This window comes from Saimiri boliviensis, chromosome 2, assembly GCF_048565385.1.
Source record: "Saimiri boliviensis isolate mSaiBol1 chromosome 2, mSaiBol1.pri, whole genome shotgun sequence".
NCBI lineage: Eukaryota > Metazoa > Chordata > Mammalia > Primates > Cebidae > Saimiri > Saimiri boliviensis.
The window spans coordinates 2,562,198-2,582,815 of record NC_133450.1 but is presented as its reverse complement, the minus strand read 5'-3'; the positions used below and the strand labels follow the sequence as shown (position 1 = coordinate 2,582,815).

Here is a 20,618-nt window from a genome sequence, read left to right as displayed (position 1 = left end):
CTATCCCTATTTTAACATACATTTTGTAATTTTTAAAATGTATATTATATTTCTGTACTTTAAATGCTTCCTTTAATCTTTTTAGTAATAAAATATAGCAGCTTTTAAGCATGACCAGAAATGTTATATGACATTGACTGTAATACTAAAAACACAGTCAATTTACTTCACTTTAAGAACAGACAAGACTCTTAGTAGACACATTGGCAGGCATCATAATTTTACTGAATTCACCTTACGCAATAAATTTTCTTTTAGAACCACACCAAAATTGGCTCGCTTTCTTCTTTCAAGAGAAATTTAAATTTGCATGTAAATTACAGAGTTCAATCTTATTCATCAATACCAGACAGAAAAATGTCATGTTCCTTCATATCAGCTTAGTAGTTTCTCAATCCTGATAGATACTCCTTCCCACCTGGCAATGAACGCAGTGACAAGAATAGTCAAATGACCTTGAAAGCGCTGCTTCACTCACCACAAAAATATTTTTTGGCATCTTCTTATTCATCAATAAATCAATTTCAAGAGCAAATCAATAAAATAATAACAATAATTAGGATTACTATCCCTGCAGGAATATTAACTAACTGCAAATGCCTATTTATTTTCCTCTCGGTGCGTTCTCTAGCTCTTTATTACAGATATTAAAACTACCTTTGTTAACAGATGACTTTGAGGACCATCCCCCCACACACAAGTATGAAACACTTTGCTCAATGGCACAAATCAGTCAAAACTGAAAACGGAAACTTACATTCCAAATGCAAGTCACTGAACTTATACTAACTGTTTAACAAACTGTGGTTTAAAAATATATACAAAAAGGTCACCATCCTTTTTTTTTTTTTTTTTTTTTTGGAAACAGGGCCTTACTTAGTCTGTCACCCAGGCTGGAACGCAGTGATGCTATCTGGGCTCACTACAGCCCCGAACTCACAGGTTCAAGCAATTCTCGTGCCTCAGCCTCCTGAGTAACTGGGACTACAAGTGTGTGCCATGGAGCTCGGCTAATTGTTTTGGTAGAGATGGCATTTTGCCATATTGCCCAGGCTGGTCTCAAACTCCTAAGCTCAGGTGATCCACCTACCTCAGCCTCCCAAAGTGCTGGGATTACAGGTGTGAGCCACCATGCCTGGCCCCATCTTAACCATTTTAAGTGTATAATTTAGTAGTGTTAACTATATTCACATTGTTAACAGTTTATGGTAATCTTTTAACTAGAGTTCCTAACTTTAATTTTTAAAATACGGTTTTGGAAATGTATCCTCTTCCTATACGCATTAATGGTTACCTACAGAACATTTTTTTTTTAAATTTTAAGAGTGGGGATTTGAGATAAACTATTTTGACCTTGTGAGAGCAAACATATATATGTAAATAAGCAGGAGTCAGATTGAATGGGCTCCCACTTTATAAATATGAGACAACTTGAACATAAGGTAGAAATGGATTATAACCTACTAAACAAAGATCCATGAATCCATAAATCCATAAATATGGAAGAAGATAATGTTCTTCCATACAGCAGAATAACTAAAAAATGTAGAGAGTATCATGGAAATAGAAAATCACCATTTTGCATCACAGTAATAGTAATCATTTATCAGGCAAAAATCAACAGAAACTAACAATGGGTAAAAGTCTGATCAGAGGCCTGGCACAGTGGCTCACACCTGTAATCCCAGCACTGTGGGAGGCCAAGGCAGGTGGATCAAGAGGTCAGAAGATCAAGACCAGCCTGGCTATAACATGGTGAAACCCCATTTCTACTAAAAATACAAAAATTAGCTGGGTGTGGTAGCACGTGCCTGTAATCCCAGTTACTCAGGAGGCAGAGACACTAGCATTGCTTGAAAACAGGAGACAGAGGCCGCAGTGAGCCGAAATTGCCCCAATAGCCCCACTGCACTCCAGCCTGGGTGACAGAGCAAGACTCTGTCTCAAAAAAAAAAAAAAAAGTCTGATGAAAAATAGGAGAGTTACATACATACATAGTCTCAATGTATCTCCTCACAAATGAGTTAAAAATTACAAAAGGAGGAGTATTAACTTGACAGTGTAGAAACCTGGCAAACACCACTTTGGCTAAGTAATTAAAGTTAGTGGTAATCACTAATGGGATAAACCAACGTTAAGTACCTCCTAACACCATGCACACGAACACAGTGTCACTTTTGTGCTATTCCCACCAAGAAAACATGATCTGAATCTAATCATAAGGAAACAGCAGACAAACCCAAATTGAGTGACAGTCTAGAAAACAGAAGGCCTGGGGAAAAGAAAGAAAATAGAAGGCCTTTACTCTTCAAATTCACCAATGTCATCAAACCCAAAGGAAGGCTGAGGAACCTTTCTATCAGAGTAAAGAGATGTGAAAACCACATGCAGGCCACCTGGAGTGTCTTAGACCAGAATAAGGAAAATTGCTCTAAACAGCACTAATGAGACAACTGGCAAAATCGAACATCCGTAGATTAGAAAACAGTATTTTATTGTGAAACTCCCAGATATTGCCAGTTACAGTGCAGTTAGAAAGTGAACTTCTTCGTTCTTTTAAAATATCACTGAATTATTTAGGAGTAAAGGGCACATTTGCAACGTACTTTCAAATGGTTCAGAAAGATAGTATTATGTATATATGTAGAAAGATAAAGCAAATGTGTCAAACTGCTAACACGCTGGGAAAACCAGGGAAAGGGTTTTGAGATTTTTTCCTACTGTTCTTACAACTTTTCTCTAAGTGCAACAGTTTCAAAATTTAAAAACTTAAATACCAGGTATATGTACCTATTAATACATGTGTCCACTTTAGAAGTGTTGCCACCATTTCTTTTACGCTAGAAATTCAAATCTCTCAAACATTCTTAATGACTTTAAAGCAGTTATTCTACTTGGCTTGACTTCAGATTTTAAAAACAAGTCAAGGTCAAAGACCTTGGCAAACCACAAGGAATATTTGGGAGTCATGTCTATACACATTAGACAATGGTGTGGATAATTAGAATTAATCATTCCATTTTTTTCTGTTAGCTCTACAAAATCACTGAGTCCTAAATTCCATCCCCCACCACAATTATAATTTAACTTAGGCCAGACTTGTAATCTGTCCACAGAATTGTTTGGTTCCTGGAATTTCCCCAAATTCACGACTTTCACTTGTTTACGTCTAGATCCCCTAAGGGGGGAAATATGTCCTGAGGGGAAGACAGGACACTAACCTGAAACATACGGGTTTAAACTCTTTAGGGGAAGGTGGAGTCGGGGGTCAGGACTTTTTATCAAACAAGGAATACACACAGGAAAAAAAGACGTCTAAGGCCAGGTGCAGTAGCTTATTCCTGTAATCCCGGGACTTTGGGAGGCCAAGGCAGGTGGATCACTTGAGGCCAAGAGTTCAAGATCAGCCTGGGCAATATATCAAAACCCCATCTCTATTAAAAAAATAATAATAATAATACAGGAAAAAAAAATTAACCAGGCGTGGTGATGTGCACCTGTGGTCCCTGCTACTTGGGAAGCTGAGGAGAATCGCATGAACCTGGGAGGCGAAGGTTTGCAGTGAGCCCAGATGGTGCCAATGCACTCCACTGCAGCCTGGGCAACAGAGCCAGACCCTGTCTCAAAAAAGAAAAAAGAGTCCAATGTCTACAGACATCTAGAAAGAGCTCCAGCTATACCTCAGAGAGAAAAATCCCAGGACTGGATGGGGAAAATATCCATGTACAAAAAAAAATTAGAAAAGGTACAAACCATTAGGTAAGTTTCTGACCCAAGTTTACCAATCTTGTTTCTTCTTTCACCTAAATGTAAATTAGGAAAACTACAGAATCCACAATATAAATTATTACTGGGCTTACGACTGGTCTCCAAATACTACTCTCCCACAGCATTGAGAACGAAAATATATTTCCTCGCAGTCCTTCTCACAACGGGAGAGAGAAATGTGGTTTGTCACTCATGAAACACCGAAAATGTGCCACTGTCACCAGCTACCTGGCTATTTAACCTACAATATGCTGGTTAAAAGCAGGTCAGGATATAAAAAGGCGTCTGCCTTTGAAAATTAGCCAAAGCTGGCAAATCGGACCACAGGTTTTACACACGCAACCCCCAGACTCAGCCCCGTTCCGTAAGCCGGAGAGCAGAGCCAGCTTCCACAACCAGCCGCGCCGCCTCCCACCCCGGCCCACCCCGGCCCTAGGTGAGTGGGTCGGAGCAGCCACAGCGCGCCCGAAGGGTTTACTTCTTCCAGAACCGTCGGCCTCTGGAACAAATCCAGGTTTTAAACTTTCCCCGCCAGGGCATTCGCCGGCGACATTTTGTTCCCTCGGGTGTGGAACAAATGCGGAGGACCCGGCGGCCCGAAAGCGCCCAGAGTGACCGAGAAAGGTGGGAAGCGGCAGGGCAGACAGTGGGCCAGGAGGACGGGCGGCAGACGCGCAAACCCCCATCACTCGGGGTCACCTTGACCCCCGACCTCTGACCTCTGCCCCGAGCTGGCGGCCCGGAAGGAGTCCAGGGCAGGCCCCAGAACTTCGGAACAAGCCCCAGGCTGGGACCTGCCGGCGGGCGCGAGGGCTGGTCGGGTCCGAGGGAGCCGGGGACCTTTGCAAGACCCCACAGGGACGGCAGGGTGAGGGGGGACCGTCCCTGGGCTCGCCCTCCCCGTCCGGACTCACCGCCCTCCGGAGCTGCCCCGGAGCCGCCGCTCGGAACATCGTCTCCGCTCCCGCCGCAACCTCGGCCTCCCAGCAGCCGGTGCCCGGCCGAGCGGCGCCGCCTCCTCCAGGCACCTAACGCTCGCGAGACGCGCGAGCGAGATCGGACGCCCCAGGCCGGGAGCGCGCGCCCGCGGTTCCCGCCTGCCCATTGGACGGCCGCGCAGCCAATGAGGGGCGGGAAGTCCGGAGCGAGACTGGGAAGTGGGGCAAAGGTGAGGCTGTGCCCTGGGGCTCCTCGAGGGCGCCCGGGCCGCGGAGCTGCGGAGACTGAGCCCGCGGATGACGGAGCCCAGCCTGTCCTGTCTCCCAGCCCCGCAGTTGTTAGAGTGAACCTCAAAACTGAGCTGACCGCGGGGTGACACACGAGTGGAGCCGTGCTAACTCCAGTTAGATGCCTTTCCCGTATGCCCCTGTTTCCCCGCCCCCCGTCCTTCCCCATGGTAGCAATTGTCATATGAGTTGTGATGACCTGGGTACTTGTCTGTCTCACCCGTCTGACTAAGATCTCTAAGGGCAGAAAGTATGCCCTGCTTTTACATTTTGTGTCTGTCTGCAACACCTAGCGCAATGCCTGGCCCATAGTAGGCATTTAATCAGTATGTGTTGAATGAATCAGCAAATGAATAAATGACCGCTGATGAGTCCGGACTTCGTCACGACATTTTTAAGTAGGGAAGTGATATGTTCGGGAATTAGCTCAATTCCCAATTCAGCAACAACGTACCTTTCCAATGTTATCTAGTCTATTAACAAATCCCGTTGACTCTACCTTCAAAAGATAACCAGAATCCAGCAATTTCCTCCAACACCCTTTACTCCTCCGCCAGAACCACCTTCACTCAGGACCCTATATCTCTCAGCTGGATCATTGCAAAGCCTCCTAGCTGGTCTTTATGCTTCTACCCATGCTTCTAGAAGCCTCTTCTCCGGACCGATGGACTGATCATGACCTCTGCCCAAAGCCCTGCGACAGCTCCCGCCCCTCCCACTACCCTCTTCTCTCACCGTGCCCCAGACACACAGGCCTTCTTGAGCACACAAGGCTGCTCTTCTCAGAGCTTTGCACTCTGACTGTTCCCTCTGCCTGAAATGCTCTTCCCTTGCTACTCGTGTGGCGTGGCTTACGTCCTGACTTCATTCAGGTCTCTGCTCAAAAAATGCATTTACAGAAAGGCTGATCTTGGCCTCTGTACCTAAAATAGCACTCAGGCGCCTCCCAAACTCCCTATCACCTTGTTTGATTTTTCTTCTTTTTTTTATCACCTCCTAACCGGATGCACGTGTTTGTTTGTTTATTGCGGATCTCCCTGCATCGGAGTGTAAATTCCCTGGAGCAAGAGTCTTGTCTGAACCAACAAGCATGCTAAGGGCCCTGTGCTTTTCTGGTCATCCCTCTGTCGATGAGTCCCTTCCCCATCTGACAAGCCTCTTTAAAACCCAGCTCAAGTGACAATTCTTCTTTTATTTTGTTTTAAGACAAGGTCCCACTCTGTTTCCCAGGCTGGAGTGCAGTGGTGCCATCACAGCTCACTGGGAACAAGCAGTCCTCCTGCCTCGGCCTCATAAGTGGCTGGGGTTACAGTCCTGTGCCACCATGCCCAGCTATTTTTTTTCTTTTTCCTTTTTTTGTAGGGACAGGGTCCCATTCTGTTACCCAGGGCTGGTCTTGAACTCCTGGCCTCAAGTGATCCTCCCGCCTTGGCCTCTCAAAGTACTGGGATTACAGGCATCAAGCCACCATGCCCGGCCCAAGTGACATTTCTTTTGTAAGCTTTCTCGATTCTTCAGGATAAATCAATCATTTCCTCTTCCTCACTCTTCTAGCTCTGTGAACAAGGAGGTGAGGACCCATCTTAAACATAAGCAGCCACTTCAAAAATGTCTGAATTCATGTGGCGGATGGAGCTGTGGACCCCTGCCTCCCAGTAAATCTGCCTGTGGGAGGGGCAATTTAGCATTCCATGTCTCACTGCATTTGCCTCCTAACGCAGTCCCCCACTGAACTCGAATCTGAGACCTGTGGGAATGGAAGGAAGAGGGAAGGGTCCTTTTAGTAAAAATTTAAAAATGGAAAAGGATATTTTACTAAAAACCGTGTAAAAACCCGAGATACAAACTCACCTCCTTCCCTGCCTGCTCGCTCAGGACAAAGCGAAACAGAAAAGGGGAGAGTTGTTAGGAGGGAAAATCAACAGCAGCTGTGCACAGCAGAGGCTCGGTGTCCCTGGGATTCCTGGCAGAGCAGGTCGGAGCTGAGGGAGAGGCTGAAAATGGGCAAAGTTGTGACACCTGACCAGACCTGTTTCGATCACACATGAAACACCCTCTGAGGCTTTGGGATGAAGGGGCGTCAGGGTTCTACAGTCACATGCGGGTTATGTGCCAGAGAAATGTGTGTGCTAAGAAATTTCTACTAGCGGATTTTCCCTAGAGGTATATGATTTCCCCACTCCGTTATGAGCTGCTTTGGTGGCAGGACCCATGGTTTCTTTTTATTTACTTATTTTTATTTTATTAATTTATTTTATTTTTGAGACAGAGTCTCACTCTGCAGCTCAGGCTGGAGGACAGTGGCTTGATCTCAGTTCACTGCAACCTCCACCTCCCAGGTTCAATCAATTCTCCTGCCTCAGCCTGCCAAGTAGCTGGGATTACACGTGGCCACCACCACGCCCAGCTAATTTTTGTATTTTTAGTAGAGATGGGGTTTCACCGTGTTAGGTAGGTCTCAAACTCCTGACCTCAGGCGATCCACTTGCCTTGTTCTCCCAAAATGCCGGGATTACAGGCGTGAGGCACCATGCCCAGCTTATTACTGGGTTCTTATTTGCAGATGTTCATAGAGAATTTGTAGAAATATTTGTCCAATGGGCTGGACGCAGTGGCACACACCTCTAATCCCGGCACTTTGGGAGGCCAAAGCAGGTGGATCACTTGAGGTCAGGAGTTTGAGACCAGCCTGGCCAACATGGCAAGACCCCATCTCTACCAAAATACAAAAATTAGCCAGGTGTGGTGGCTTATTCCTGTAATGTCACCTACTCAAGCAGCTGAGACATGAGAATAACTTGAACCTAGGAGGCAGAGTTTGCAGTGAGCCGAGATTGTGCCACTGCACTCCAGCCTGGGTGACAGAGCAAGACTCCATCTCAAAATGAAAAAGAAAAAGAAAATAAATATTTGTCCAAAGAAGAAAGAGCAGAAAAGAGAGGGTAGAGGAGGGAGGATTCAAGGACTGCCACGGTTGACCCTTGAAGGTGACTCCAGCATATTTGGAGCAACACCTTCTCCGTAAGCCAATTTCAGGAGCAGCTCCTCCAGGATTCCTGCTGGAAACTTAGAAGAAAGTTCCCGGGACAAACTACAGCCCCAGCTGCTGTGACTCTCTGGGGGTCACCTCAGCATCCATTCTAAATCCCCCCTCCCCCAGCTAGCACCTTCCCTGGTCTTCGTGGCTAATGCCTCCATCCTGCCTCGTGGACTGAGGATCTGAACCCCTGACCAGCATGCCCTTCTCAAGCCAGGGTTGCCACACTGCCTGTTTATTGTCACAATTGGGCAACGGAGTAGTCAGAGGCACCCAAGCGGATCACTCTTAGCCAAGACGACTCCCCTTCTGGTCTTCTGGTCCCTGCACACAAGGTGCCCAAAGTGCCCAGGTGACAACTGTGGCTTATAGCTCAGTGGGACTCTTGCTGTGTCCTCTGGTGAAAGATTCCCCCCTTGGGGACAAAGACTTCTAGCCCTACAAGTCCTAGCACTATATTCAAGGAGTATCCTGGAAGATGAACCCCACCCTTATCAAGTGCTGCCTCCAAGCTGCTGCTTCCAGTGGGCCTTCAGCAGCCATTCTGATATTCTATCAGGATGGCAGTGTCTGGACGATGCAGACTGTGAATTGCTTAGGGAATCCTGTGATCACCAACTCATTTCTGCACCTCCATTGCAGTAAATTGGGTCCCTGGTCTGATGCGATGTTATGTGGGATCCTGTGACAGTGAATCAGATACTGGAGAAGCCCTCAGATAGATAATGGTGCTGACTAAGGTCTTGAGGACAGGAAAGCTAAACAGTACCCAGAATATATGTGTTTTCTTGACACACATAGGCTGGGCACAGTGGCTCCTGCCTGTAATCCCAGCACTTTGGGAGGCCATGGCAGGCAGATCACCTGAGGTCAGGAGTTTGAGACTAGCCTGACCAACATGGTGAAAATACAAAAATATACTAAAAATACAAAAATTAGCTGAGTGTGGTGGTGGACACCTTATAATCCCAGCTACTCAGGAGGCTGGGGCAGGAGAATCAATTGAACCTGGGAGGTGGAGGTTGCAGTGAGCTGAGATCGTACCACTCAACTCCAGCCTGGGTGACAGAGTGAGGCTCCGTCTCATAAATAAATAAATAAATAAATAAATGTGAGTCTTGACTTTTTCCGGATGAAAGTGATTCCATGTAGTTAGGATGATGAATCTTGCCTTTTCCCAGATAGAAGGGGTTCCATGTGGTCGATTTGTACCACAGGGTCAGCTGGTCTCCTGCAGGAAGGATGCCCTACTGGGGACTCGTTCAGCAGCAGCAGCAGCTCAATCAGCCTTCGTAAGTGGGAGCCCACACTGTTAGGCTCCTACCACCTCTCTCTCTGCCACTGTGGTCATTTCATGCCTATGCCCTTAGTACCAGCATGAGGTGGCTGATGACAGAGGCCGACTACGGTCAACTGGAGCAGACATTTTTGTCCTTGTAGTTACACGGTGGCTCTTCAGTGGTGGATGGTTTCTGGTGAGTGTTAACATGTTATACAAGCATCTTCATACTTTATGCCCACTCCAGACATCCATCCTCATGCCCCTACCCAGACCTCCCTGTCCACCATCTTCCATGTCCACTTTTCTTCTTCCAGGGCCCTGGCTAGCCAGGGAGGCCATTCCTCGTTGCCCCTCAGTACATAGATATTCTATGCTTGAGATGCCTCTCCGTGCAGGAAAAGACCAAGTGCACATCCTGGAGCTCTGCCCACGGAGATTTTACTTTCCCGTTGTCTTTCAAGGCTGTCCCTAAGCAGGGCTATCATGTAACTGCCATCTGTTTTCAGCTTGAACGCACATGCTCAGCAGACCCTCCGTCGACCAAGTAAAGGATGTTTCCCCCTCTTGTCAGCTGGTCATAAAGGACCCTACCTACAGCCAGAAGGGTGCACCAGGGGAGGGGTGCTGATGCAATAGTGGTATTCATGGGGGTCTAGGCTGTCAGCTCATGCCACTTGCTTGTACCTTCTGGTCTTACTTGTGTCAAGTCCCAGATGTACCAGTTCCATCTCAGGATGCATTGTTACTGACTGCCTGGTATTGCGACTCGGTGGGTTTGACAGAACCCAGCTCGTGATGGGTAATTCGTGGCATGTGGTCACTTGGTGTCCATGATGAGGCCAGTAGCACACCAGGAGTTTTTCTCAAAAGGCACGTAAGTCTCCACCGAAGATGGCATGGCCTTGCTCCGATACCGCAGGGGCCTCTGCCGTCATTCTCCCAGTACAGTTTGTCATAAACTCCACGCGGCATCTTTTCCTGCCACTAACACTAATACCATCTATGGAAGCACAAATTGACCAGGTAGCACACCGCCTGGACCTGCCGTGTAGCATTTTGATGCTCTGAGCTCCACTGAATGCTGGCAGCCTTTTGTGTCACCTGCACTGATGGCATGGGTCGGAGCAGTATCTCCAGGTGTGGAATATACTGTGTCCAGAACCCAAAGAGGCCTACCAGGTCTTACGCTTCTTTCTACATGGCGGGAGGTGCAAGAGGCAATAATTTGTCTTTTTCTTTGGATGAGATCTCCCGGCATGCCCTGACTCTCGACTCCTAAACATCATATGTGGCAGGCCCTTGAATCTTTGCAGCATTTATCTCCCATCCTCTAGAATACATGCATCATCAAGGACTCTAAGGTGCCATCCACTTTTCTCTATCCAGCTGAATCAATGTAATGTGATTGATGTAAAAGATCAATGCGACGTTCTACAGTATGTCCAGATGGTCCAGATCTCTTCAGGCTGCGTTGTGATTGACAGATGCTGAACGTTAACATAGCCCTGGGGCAAAGCTGTGAATGTGTACGGTTGTTTGTTCCATGGGAATGCATACTGTTTCTGATCCACTTTCCTCCTAGGGCTAGAAAAAAACCGATTCACCAAATCGATGTCCACATAAAATGTACCCGGGACTGTGTTACTCTGCTCTAGCCAAGACACCAAAACCGGTGTGGCGGCGGCAACAGGGCCACTATTTCTGTCAGTCTGTGATAGTTTCCTGTCATCTTCCAGGTTCATTCTGGTTCCTGGAGGGATAACACTAGTGAGTTAAACAGGAAAACGATCCTCGAAGGTTAGATCCTTAAAGTTTACCTCATTGTGCGCTGCCAAGGAGGTCCTCTGGCTTTTATACATGGTTCTCAATTGCCTGTTAACTATTCCTACACCTTTATAATTTTTATCCAGGGCAGGGAGCTTAGCAATTGTCACCCAGTGTCACTCTCTTTACTATTTCCCCCATATTTTCTTCCACAAGTATCCCATCCCAATTCGCCATGAGTGCGGTCTTAACAATTGGATACCACCGTATGCCAAAGGCTCGTTCCAGCTGCCAGCAAGGTTGTGGTCCTCCGTGCTAGACTGGCAAGGAGTGACACAGCTCAGACCCCCAACTTACCACCCGTTTTCTCAACTACTACGGCCCTCCTGCTTTCCCTTGGATGCAGGCTCGAGACGAGTTCAGAATACATGATGGTAGTTAGGGAGTGCCCGTAGGAGCTGCACCTGTGTGAGGGATGAGCCAGCAGAACTGTGCAGAAGCAGTAGCTGAACTGATACGCAGGCCTGAACGATAATCCCGTGAAGTGTGAATTAATCTGTTTTCATTGTTTTTTTTATGCAGTAACAGCAGAGCTATGCTAAAATAATATGATATATGGTGACAGACTAAGCACTCACCGCAGTATTCCCAACTCATAGGAGAACAGCCATTCAAAAATTTAGAAAATTTAAAATGGACTATATATTGTTTTTCTTGTTTTGAGACAGAGTCTCACTTTCTCACCAGGCTGGCATGCCGGGGAACAATCTTGCCTCACTGCAACCTCCACCTCCCAGGTTTAAGCAATTCTCGTGCCTCAGCCTCCTGAGCAGCTGGGATTACAGGTGCATGCCACCATGCCCAGCTAATTTTTTGCATTTTTGGTAGGGGTGGGGTTTCACCACATGACCTCAAGTGATCTGCCCACCTCGGCCTCCCAAAATGCTAGTATTACAGACGTGAGCGACAGCCTCCAACCAAAATGCAATATATATTTTTATGTGACATATTTAAAATAGAATATCGGGCCAGGCACAATGGCTTATGCCTGTAATCCCAACACTTAGGGATGCCAAAGTGGGTAGATCACTTGAGGTCATATGGCAAAACCCCATCTCTACTAAAAATACAAAATTAGCTAGGCATGGTGGCACGTGCCTGTAGCCTCAGCTACTAGGGAGCCTGAGGCAGGTGAATAACTTGAACCTGGGAGGCGGAGGTTGCAATGAGCCGAGATCACACCACCGCACTCCAGCCTGAACCACAGAGCAAGACTATGGCTAAAGTAAAGTAAAATAAAATATTAGGCTGGGTGTGATAGTTCATGCCTGTAATTCCAGCACTTTGGGGGGCTGAGGTGGGAGGATCACTTGAAGCCAGGAGTTAGAGACCCGCTGGCCAACATGGCGAAACCCCATTTCTACAAAACATTCGCCAGGCATGATGGTGTGCACCTGTGGTCCTAGCTACTTGGGAAGCTGAGGTGGGAGGATCGCTGGAGCCCAGGTGTTCAGGGTTACAGTGCGCTAGGGTTATGCCACTGTACTCCGGCTTGGGCATGAATAAGACCCTGTCTCTTAAAAAACAAACAGGCCAGGTGCCATGGCTCACGCCTGTAATCCCAGCACTTTGGGAGGCCAGGGAAAGCAGATCATGAGGTCAGGAGATCGAGACCATCCTGTCCAATATGGTGAAACCCAGTCTCTATTAAAATATAAAAAACTAGCTGGGCGTGGTGGCACACACCTGTAGTCCCAGCTACTCGGGAGGCTGAGGCACAGGAATCACTTGAACCCGGGAGTCGGAGGTTGCGGTGAGCCGAGATTGGGCCACTGCACTCCAGTCTGGTGACAGAGCAAGACTCTGTCTCAAAAAACAAAACAAAACAAATAAACAGAGCTGGGCATGGTGGCTCATGCCTGTAATCCCAGCACTTTGGGAGGCTGAGGCGGGCAGATCACCTGAGGTCGGGAGTTTGAGACCAGCCTGACCAACAGGGAGAAACCCCATCTGTACTAAAAATACAAAAAATATCCGGGCTTGGTAGCACATGCCTGTAATCCAAGCTACTCAGGAGGCTGAAGCAGGAGAATCACTTGAACCCGGGAGGCAGAGGTTGCAGTGAGCTGAAGCCGCGCCATTGCACTCCAGCCTGGGCAACAAGAGTGAAACTCCATCTCAAAAAAACAGAACCAAACCAAACCAACAAACAAAACACACACAAAAACGCATGCTCGTGCCTTGAGGGCCTTTGCCCTTGCTGTTCCTTCTGTTTGGAATGCTTCAGCTCCGGATCTTCTACACGGTTTGCTATCACTCTTCATTGAGGTCTTAGCTTCAAAACTACTATACCCCATGGGTTGGGCTTTTCCTCACCACCTCCCTGATTTTTTCCATTCCCTTACTATGTTTAATTTTTCAGAACAAGGACTTTGTTCTATTCACTGTGGTATCCGTGGCACCTAGAACAATGTCTGGTACTCACAGATACTCTGTGCATACTTCGTGAGTGAACAAATGAATGAGTCGGGGACCGGATGAGCAGCTGCATGTATGAAACCTTGGACTGTCTGGCCTACGCTTTCTCTCTCCCTCTTCCTCACCCCTCTGGCATTTGCCGCTTTTGTTTGATTGATTGTTTTAAATAACTTTTATTAAGGTATCATTCAGCCGGGCGCAGTGGCTCACACCTGTAATCCCAGCACTTTGGGAGGCTGAGGTGGGCGGATCACCTGAGGTCAGGAGTTCAAGACCAGCCTGACCAATATGGTGAAACCCCGTCTTAAGGAAAAAAAAGAAGATATAATTCACAGGCCATACAAGCTACCCATTTAATGTATACAAATCAATGATTTTTAGTATATTTGCAGAATTGTATGACCATCATCACAGTGTTTGAGAATATTTTCACCTCAGAAAGAAACTTCAGACTCTTTAGCCATCACACTCCTACCACCCCACCTCCCAGCAAAGGATTGTCGAGGATGTAGAGAAACTGGTACCCTCGTACATTGCTGGAGAGCCCGCCTAACTGATGTGGCTGGTTTGGTGATCATTCTGTCAGTTCTTCAAAATGTTGAACACAGAGTTACCGTATGACCCAGCAATTCCACTCCTAGGTGTTACCTAGGGGAATTGAAGATATATGTCTCATTAAAACTCGCACACAAATGTCCATAGCAGGTCGGGTGCAGTGGCTCGTGCCTGTAATCCCAGCACTTTGGGAGGCCAAGGCAGGCAGATCACTTGAGCTCATAAGTTTGAGCCCAGCCTGGGCAACACAGTGGAACCCCATCCCTACTAAAAATAAAAAAATAAGCCAGGCGTGATGGTGTGCGACTGTAACCCCAGCTACTCAGGAGACTGAGGCACGAGAATTGCTTGAACTGGGAGGTGGAGGTTGCAGTGAGCCAAGATCACACCGCTTTACTCCAGCCTGGGTGATAGAGCGCGACTCCGTTTTAAACAAAGAAAGAACAAAAATAACTCCAAATGTCCATAGCAGCATTATACATAATAGCCAGAAAGTTAAAACAACCAAAATGTGTAGCAGCTGAAGAATAGATAAGCAAAATGTGGTATATTCATAAAATAGAATCTTTTAATTCAGTAATAAGAAGGAATGAAGTACGGATGCATGCCACCACACGGATGAACGCCGAAAACGGTATGTGTGAAAGAATCCAGTCACAAAAGACATGCTGCATTAATTCCATTTGCATGAAATATCCAGAATAGGCAAATCTATAGACACAGAAAGAGGGTGAGCAGTGCTAAGAGCCAGGAAGATGGACGGAGGGATGGGGAGTGACTGCTAATGGGCACGGGCGTTCTTCTGGACATGATGAAAACATCCCGGAATTGGTTGTGGTGATGGTGCCGCAACTCTGAAAATATGCCAATAGCCATTGAATTACACACTTTAAATGAGTACGTTGCATAGGATGTATGTTATATATTTATTTTATCTCAATAAAACTGAAACATAAGACACAAATTTCCTGTGAGGGTGAGGGATGTTATGATAAGTCCTCTCTTTTACGTTGTCTTTAAACATGAAAGGTAAATCACTTGAAAAGGCCAGTGCCTTAACTGTTGATAATTACAAAGGCCCTGTAACGCGTCTCACACACCAACTTTGAACCACCAGCGTTTTAGGATTCCGTGAGTGAAAACTGCTTTACACCAAATTTAACGTGCAATTCTCTCTATTATCCATCTGCATGGCTCGAAATGCACTGCTTTCTATAGCTGAATGGGTGGGAGGGGCAGAGCTGTGTCTAGAAGCTGCTCGTGCACAGCAGACTGGTTGTTGCTGCTAACCGTTTGAAAGCTGATGGAGATCGGACCCCAGGGCTCTGCTTCTGGGTGGTCCCTTCTGCCATTTATGTACGGGCCATGTAGAAATGGGCCTGTATTTCTGAAACCTGCTTGATATTTTCAAGGCCCGTGTGCGTCCTCAATGAGCAATTATTTTGCAATGACGTTGCGCCTTTCTGAATACCACAGATGAAAATGGACCTACCTTTCTAGCAATGTCTGCCAACAGGAGTTCTTTCTTTGTGCTAAAAAATAACCGCAGGTGATTCTGACTGTGCCACTCTCTGACTCTCCTATCAGGTTATCTGTTTCCCTCCCACATGTTGTCATTTCTCTATTTGAAAATCATGACCGTGAAACCGCGAACATTTATGAGTTACACAAACAGCTTCCCGTGGTATATTTTTAATAATTACTACTCTTATTAGTACCAGATGTTGAAATCCCAAATGATAACAGAGTGACAGACTCAGTGGGAAGATTATTTGAGTAAGAGAAGTGTGATGATTTTGTTTTCTCGGAGATAGCAGGTGCCTGACCTGGGACTGTATCCAGTCTTTTCTATGTTAAGCTGAGAAGTTTTATAAAGGCTCCTTAATCTCACTGATCTTGTGTGTCTTTCTTGGGAAAAAAAAAGTGAGGCTAGATTGGGTGTGGTGGTTCACGTCTGTAATAGCAGCACTGTAGGACGTTGAGGTGTGGGCTGATTGCTTGAGCTCAGGGATTGGAGACCAGCCTGGGCAACATGGTGAAACCCCATCTCTACAAAAAATAGAAAAATTAGCCAGGCATGGTAGTACACGCCTGTAGTCCCAGCTACTTGGGAGGCTGGGGTGGGAGAATCACATGAGCCTGGGAGATCGATGCTACATGAGCTATGATCGTACCACTGCACTCCAGCCTGGGCGACAGAGCCAGACCCTGTTTCAAAAACAAAAACAAACAAACAAACAAAAAGACAATAAAGAGAAAAAGAAAAGAGTGAGGCTAATACCTTCTTTACAGGGTTTTTGTTTTGTTCCTTTTTTTTTTAGACCAAGTCTTGCTGTGTCACCCAGGCTGGAATGCAGTGGTGCAAATCTGGGCTCACTGCAACCTCTGTCTCCTGGGTTCAAGCAATTCTCATGCCTCAGCCTCCCAAGTAGCTGGGATTACAGGTGTGCACCACCACACCCAGCTAAGTTTTGTATTTTTGGTAGAGACAGGGTTTTGCCACATTACTCAGGCTGGTCTCAAACTCCTGGCCTCAAACAATCTGCCCGCCTTGGCCTCCTAAAGTGTTGGGATTACAGGCATGAGCCACTGCGCCTGGCCCCTCACAGGGTTTAGGTGAGAAACGTGTGGTAGTACATGTTTTATTATTTATTGCTGTGTAACAAATTACCCCCCACATTTAGCAGCTTGAAACATATTGCTGTGTAACAAATTACCCCCCACGTACAGCATTTGTGAGGATCAGGAATCATGGAATGGCTTAGCTGGGTTCTGGTTGAGGTCTCTCATTGAAAACATGAGCCTGGGCTGTAGTCTCTGAGGACTCAAATGAGACAGGAAGGTGTGCTTCCAAGCTCACTCATGTGGCTGTGGCAGGAGGCTTTAACTCTTTACCACATGGACCTCTCCATACGGCTTCTTTCAGAGAGAAAGATATAAAGGGGGTGGGGAGAGAGGAGACCAAGACAAAACTTCAGTCTTCTATAACCTCACTTGGTAGTTACCAGCCTGGGCAGCACAGTGAGGCAAGCACCTGCATCCCAGATACTCAGGAGGCTGAGGTGGGAGGATCACTTGAGCCCAGGAGCTCAAGACCAGCCTGGACAATAGGGCAAAACCCCATCTCTACAAAAAAAAAAATACAAAAATCCTCCTGGTGTGGTGGTGTGGATCTGTGATCTCAGGTATTCAGGAGCCCGAGAGGCGGGAGGATCACTTAAGCCTGGGGTTGGGGGTCGAGGCTGTGGTGAGCTGTGATCGCACCACTGCATTCCAGCCTGGGCAACAGAGTGATACTGTGCCTCAAAAAAAATAAAAGTAAATTTAAAAAGGAGTCCTTCATAAAGCTAGCAACAATAGATAATGAGAACTACTGAGGGGCAGGGAGGGAGGGAAGGAAGGGTTGAACAACTGTTGGGTACTGTACTCACCACCTGGGTGATGGGATCAATTGTACCCCAAACCTCAGCATCATGCGATATGCCCATGTGACAAACCTGCACATCCACCTAACCCGAATCTAAAATAAAAGTTGAAGAACAAGAAGGAGTCCTTGCTAATTAAAGGTACTGACATAATCCAAGTAACTTGCAAAATGTGACACTTACAAGTTGGAAGACTCTCCAGTTTGCAGTTTAGAAGCTAAGACTTTACATTAAGGATCCCAACTGGAATGAAGACAGCCATTATAATCGTCTATGAGAAAAAGATACATTAAGTACATTGAAGGTATCCACAGTTGTGCATGGGTGGTTTTATTTATTTTCTGAAACTGTTCCATCAGATGTCAGCTGCATCCGTAGGCGTACTAACAAATAAGCTTTTAAATTCCCAGGCTCCTAATTTCCGTGTGAAAACAGCTATTTGACAATGTCTCATACACTTTGTTAATTTCATAGATGTTTAATATAATCTACATATAGACATGTATGTACTATAAAAAGGGGTGACCTCGAGTGGAAAATATTTTCTAATGTAGTCTGACTTCTCCTGGTTTGTCCCAATTGGTGAAATTTGACTTTATTGATATTTCACTTGTACTAAAATATTCATATTTCAGCTCTTAGAGGAGACATGTATGATTCATGGGATTAATGGCAAAGGGATTTGCCTACGTTATCAAATTAGCCTTGCATCTCGCTAGCCTTCATAATGCTGAGGCGAAGCTTCAGATTTATATACGAATATTGAATTCTTATTCCGAGCTTAATAAAACATGCATATCTTTCCAATATACTCATGGACAGAAATGGACACCAGAATTTTCTCTGATGCTGAGATGCCTGCAGGTGCCCAAGAGGCACTAAGTGAAGTTTCACTGGATCTCTCTCTGTGCCTCTAATGCCCTTGGCTGACCTTCCTAGAGCACCTGAAGACTTTATGGTTCAGTAGCTCAGGGCCAAGCTTGCTCTCCTCTGCTAGTTCTGTGGAGAGATAGGAGGGGAGACTGATACCAACCCTGGTCTCACAGATTGTTCCAGACCCTCCTCTTCCATAAAGCAGGGCAGGAATTGTGTCTTTTATTTGTGGCTATGTTCTCAGTGCTCAGAAAAGAGATTTCAGGCTTGGCGCAGTGGCTCACGCCTGTAATCCCAACACTTGGGAAGCCAAGGCGGGTGGATCACTTGATGCCAGGAGTTCAAGACCAGCCTGGCCAACATGGCGAAAAACCATCCTTTGTATTTTGTAAAAATACAAAAATTAGCCAGGCATAGTGGTGTGCGCTTGTAGTCCCAGCTACTCCAGAGACTGGGGCTCGAGATTTCCTTGAATCTGGGAGGTGGAGGTTGCAGTGAGCTGAGATCACACCACTGTACTCCCGCCTGGGTGATCGAGTGAGACCCTGTCTCAAAAACTAACAAACAAACAAACAACAAACTTCAGTGTGGAATCTTGTGGTTAAATGTTCACGTACTTTACCCATAAGTATTTTCATAGGATAATTTCTAGCAGAAGGTTTGCTGGGTCGAAGAGATTAGAGTTTTAAGGCACATTTTTCCAAGCTGCTTTTCAGAATGTTGTATTATTTGACACTCCTTGTAACAGGCTATGAAAGGGGCAATTTTCCCACACTCTACTGACACTGGAAATTTTCAAGTTTGGGGTTAAAAAAAAAACCTCCTTGCCAGTGTGAGAACAAAAATGGCAGCTCATGATGCTTTGATTTGCTTTCCTTTGATTATTACATGGTGAACCCACCCTGAAGTGACCCCAATGAGTCATACCTTTGGATAATATCCCCTCTTAAATGCCTATGACTTGTTTAGAAATAATAATAAAATATTCCAAAAGTGAAGATTCTGTAGATGTAATGAACGTTCCTAATGAATTGACTTGGAGTTAATTTTTTAAAATGTTATTCTAGGTGGGCCGTGTCTAATCAGGTGAGCCTTTCCAAAGGCCTCCTTGACATTAGAAACTCATGGCAGTGCAAACTCAATATGGTCTTAAAGAAGCAAGCTGTCATGAAATGAAGCTGCAGTGAAATGAATTCTGCCACCAGTCTGAAGGGGCTTGGATGCAGATGCTTCCCTAGCCAAGCTTCCATCCCAGGATGCAGCCCAGCTAACATCAGTTTCCACCCTGTGACACCCTGAGCAGAGAAAGTGGTGAAGCCACCCAGCCTTCTGACTCACACAACTGTGAGATAATGAATGGGTGTTATTTTAAGCCACTGATTTTTGGTGATTGTTATGCAGCATAGATAATTAATATAACTAACAAAACTACAGGTTATTGATCATATTTTTTCTTCTCTCTAACCCATTTTTCTGTTAGTGTTACAATTCATCACTTTCCTTTTGATATTTGAGTTCTTAAAACGTTAAGGCTTGTATCAATCCCTTTGTCATAAATAAGAAACAATCATCGCATTTTGTTTGTTTGTTTTTGAGACAGTCTCAAAATCCCAGGCTGAAGTGCAGTGGTGCGATCTCAGCTAACTGCACCTCTGCCTCCTGGGCTCAAGCTATCTTCCTGCCTCAGCTTCCCAAGTAGCTGGGACTACACGTGTGCGCCACCATGCCAGACTAATTTTTGTGGTGGTGAATTTTTGTATTTTTTTTAGAGATGGGGTTTTGCCATGTTGCCCAGGCTGGTCTTGAACACCTGGACTCATGTGATCCACCCACTTCAACCTTGAAAAGTGCTGGGCTTACAGGTGTAAGCCACTGTGCCCGACCAGTCATTGCATTTTTTTTTTTTTTTTTTTTTTTGAGATGGAGTCTCACTCTGGTGGAGCGCTATGGTGTGATCTCGACTCACTGCAACCTCCACCTTCAGGATTCAAGCAGTTCTGTTTCAGCCTCCGGAGTAGCTGGGATTAAAGGTGTGCACCACAAAGCCCAGTTAATTTTTGTATTTTTAGTAGAGACAGGATTTCACCACGTTGACCAGGCTGGTCTCAAACTCCTGACCTCAAATGATTCGCCCACCTAGGCCTCCCAAAGTGCTGGGATTACAGGTGTTAGCCACCACGCCCGGTCCATTGCATTTGTATGTGGTCAAG

The 20,618-nt window shown here is 46.0% G+C and overlaps 1 protein-coding gene across 1 annotated transcript in view; it reads right to left on the bottom strand.

The window, feature by feature from the left end:
* Positions 1–4,814, bottom strand: part of ETFA (electron transfer flavoprotein subunit alpha) — an 84,775-nt gene extending 79,961 nt beyond the window's left edge. The window contains exon 1 of the mRNA XM_010330842.3: positions 4,683–4,814. Within this exon, the coding sequence (XP_010329144.2) occupies positions 4,683–4,721 (39 nt within the window). The 5' untranslated portion in view covers positions 4,722–4,814. The remainder of the gene's footprint in view (positions 1–4,682) is intronic.
* Positions 4,815–20,618: the final 15,804 nt, after the last annotated feature.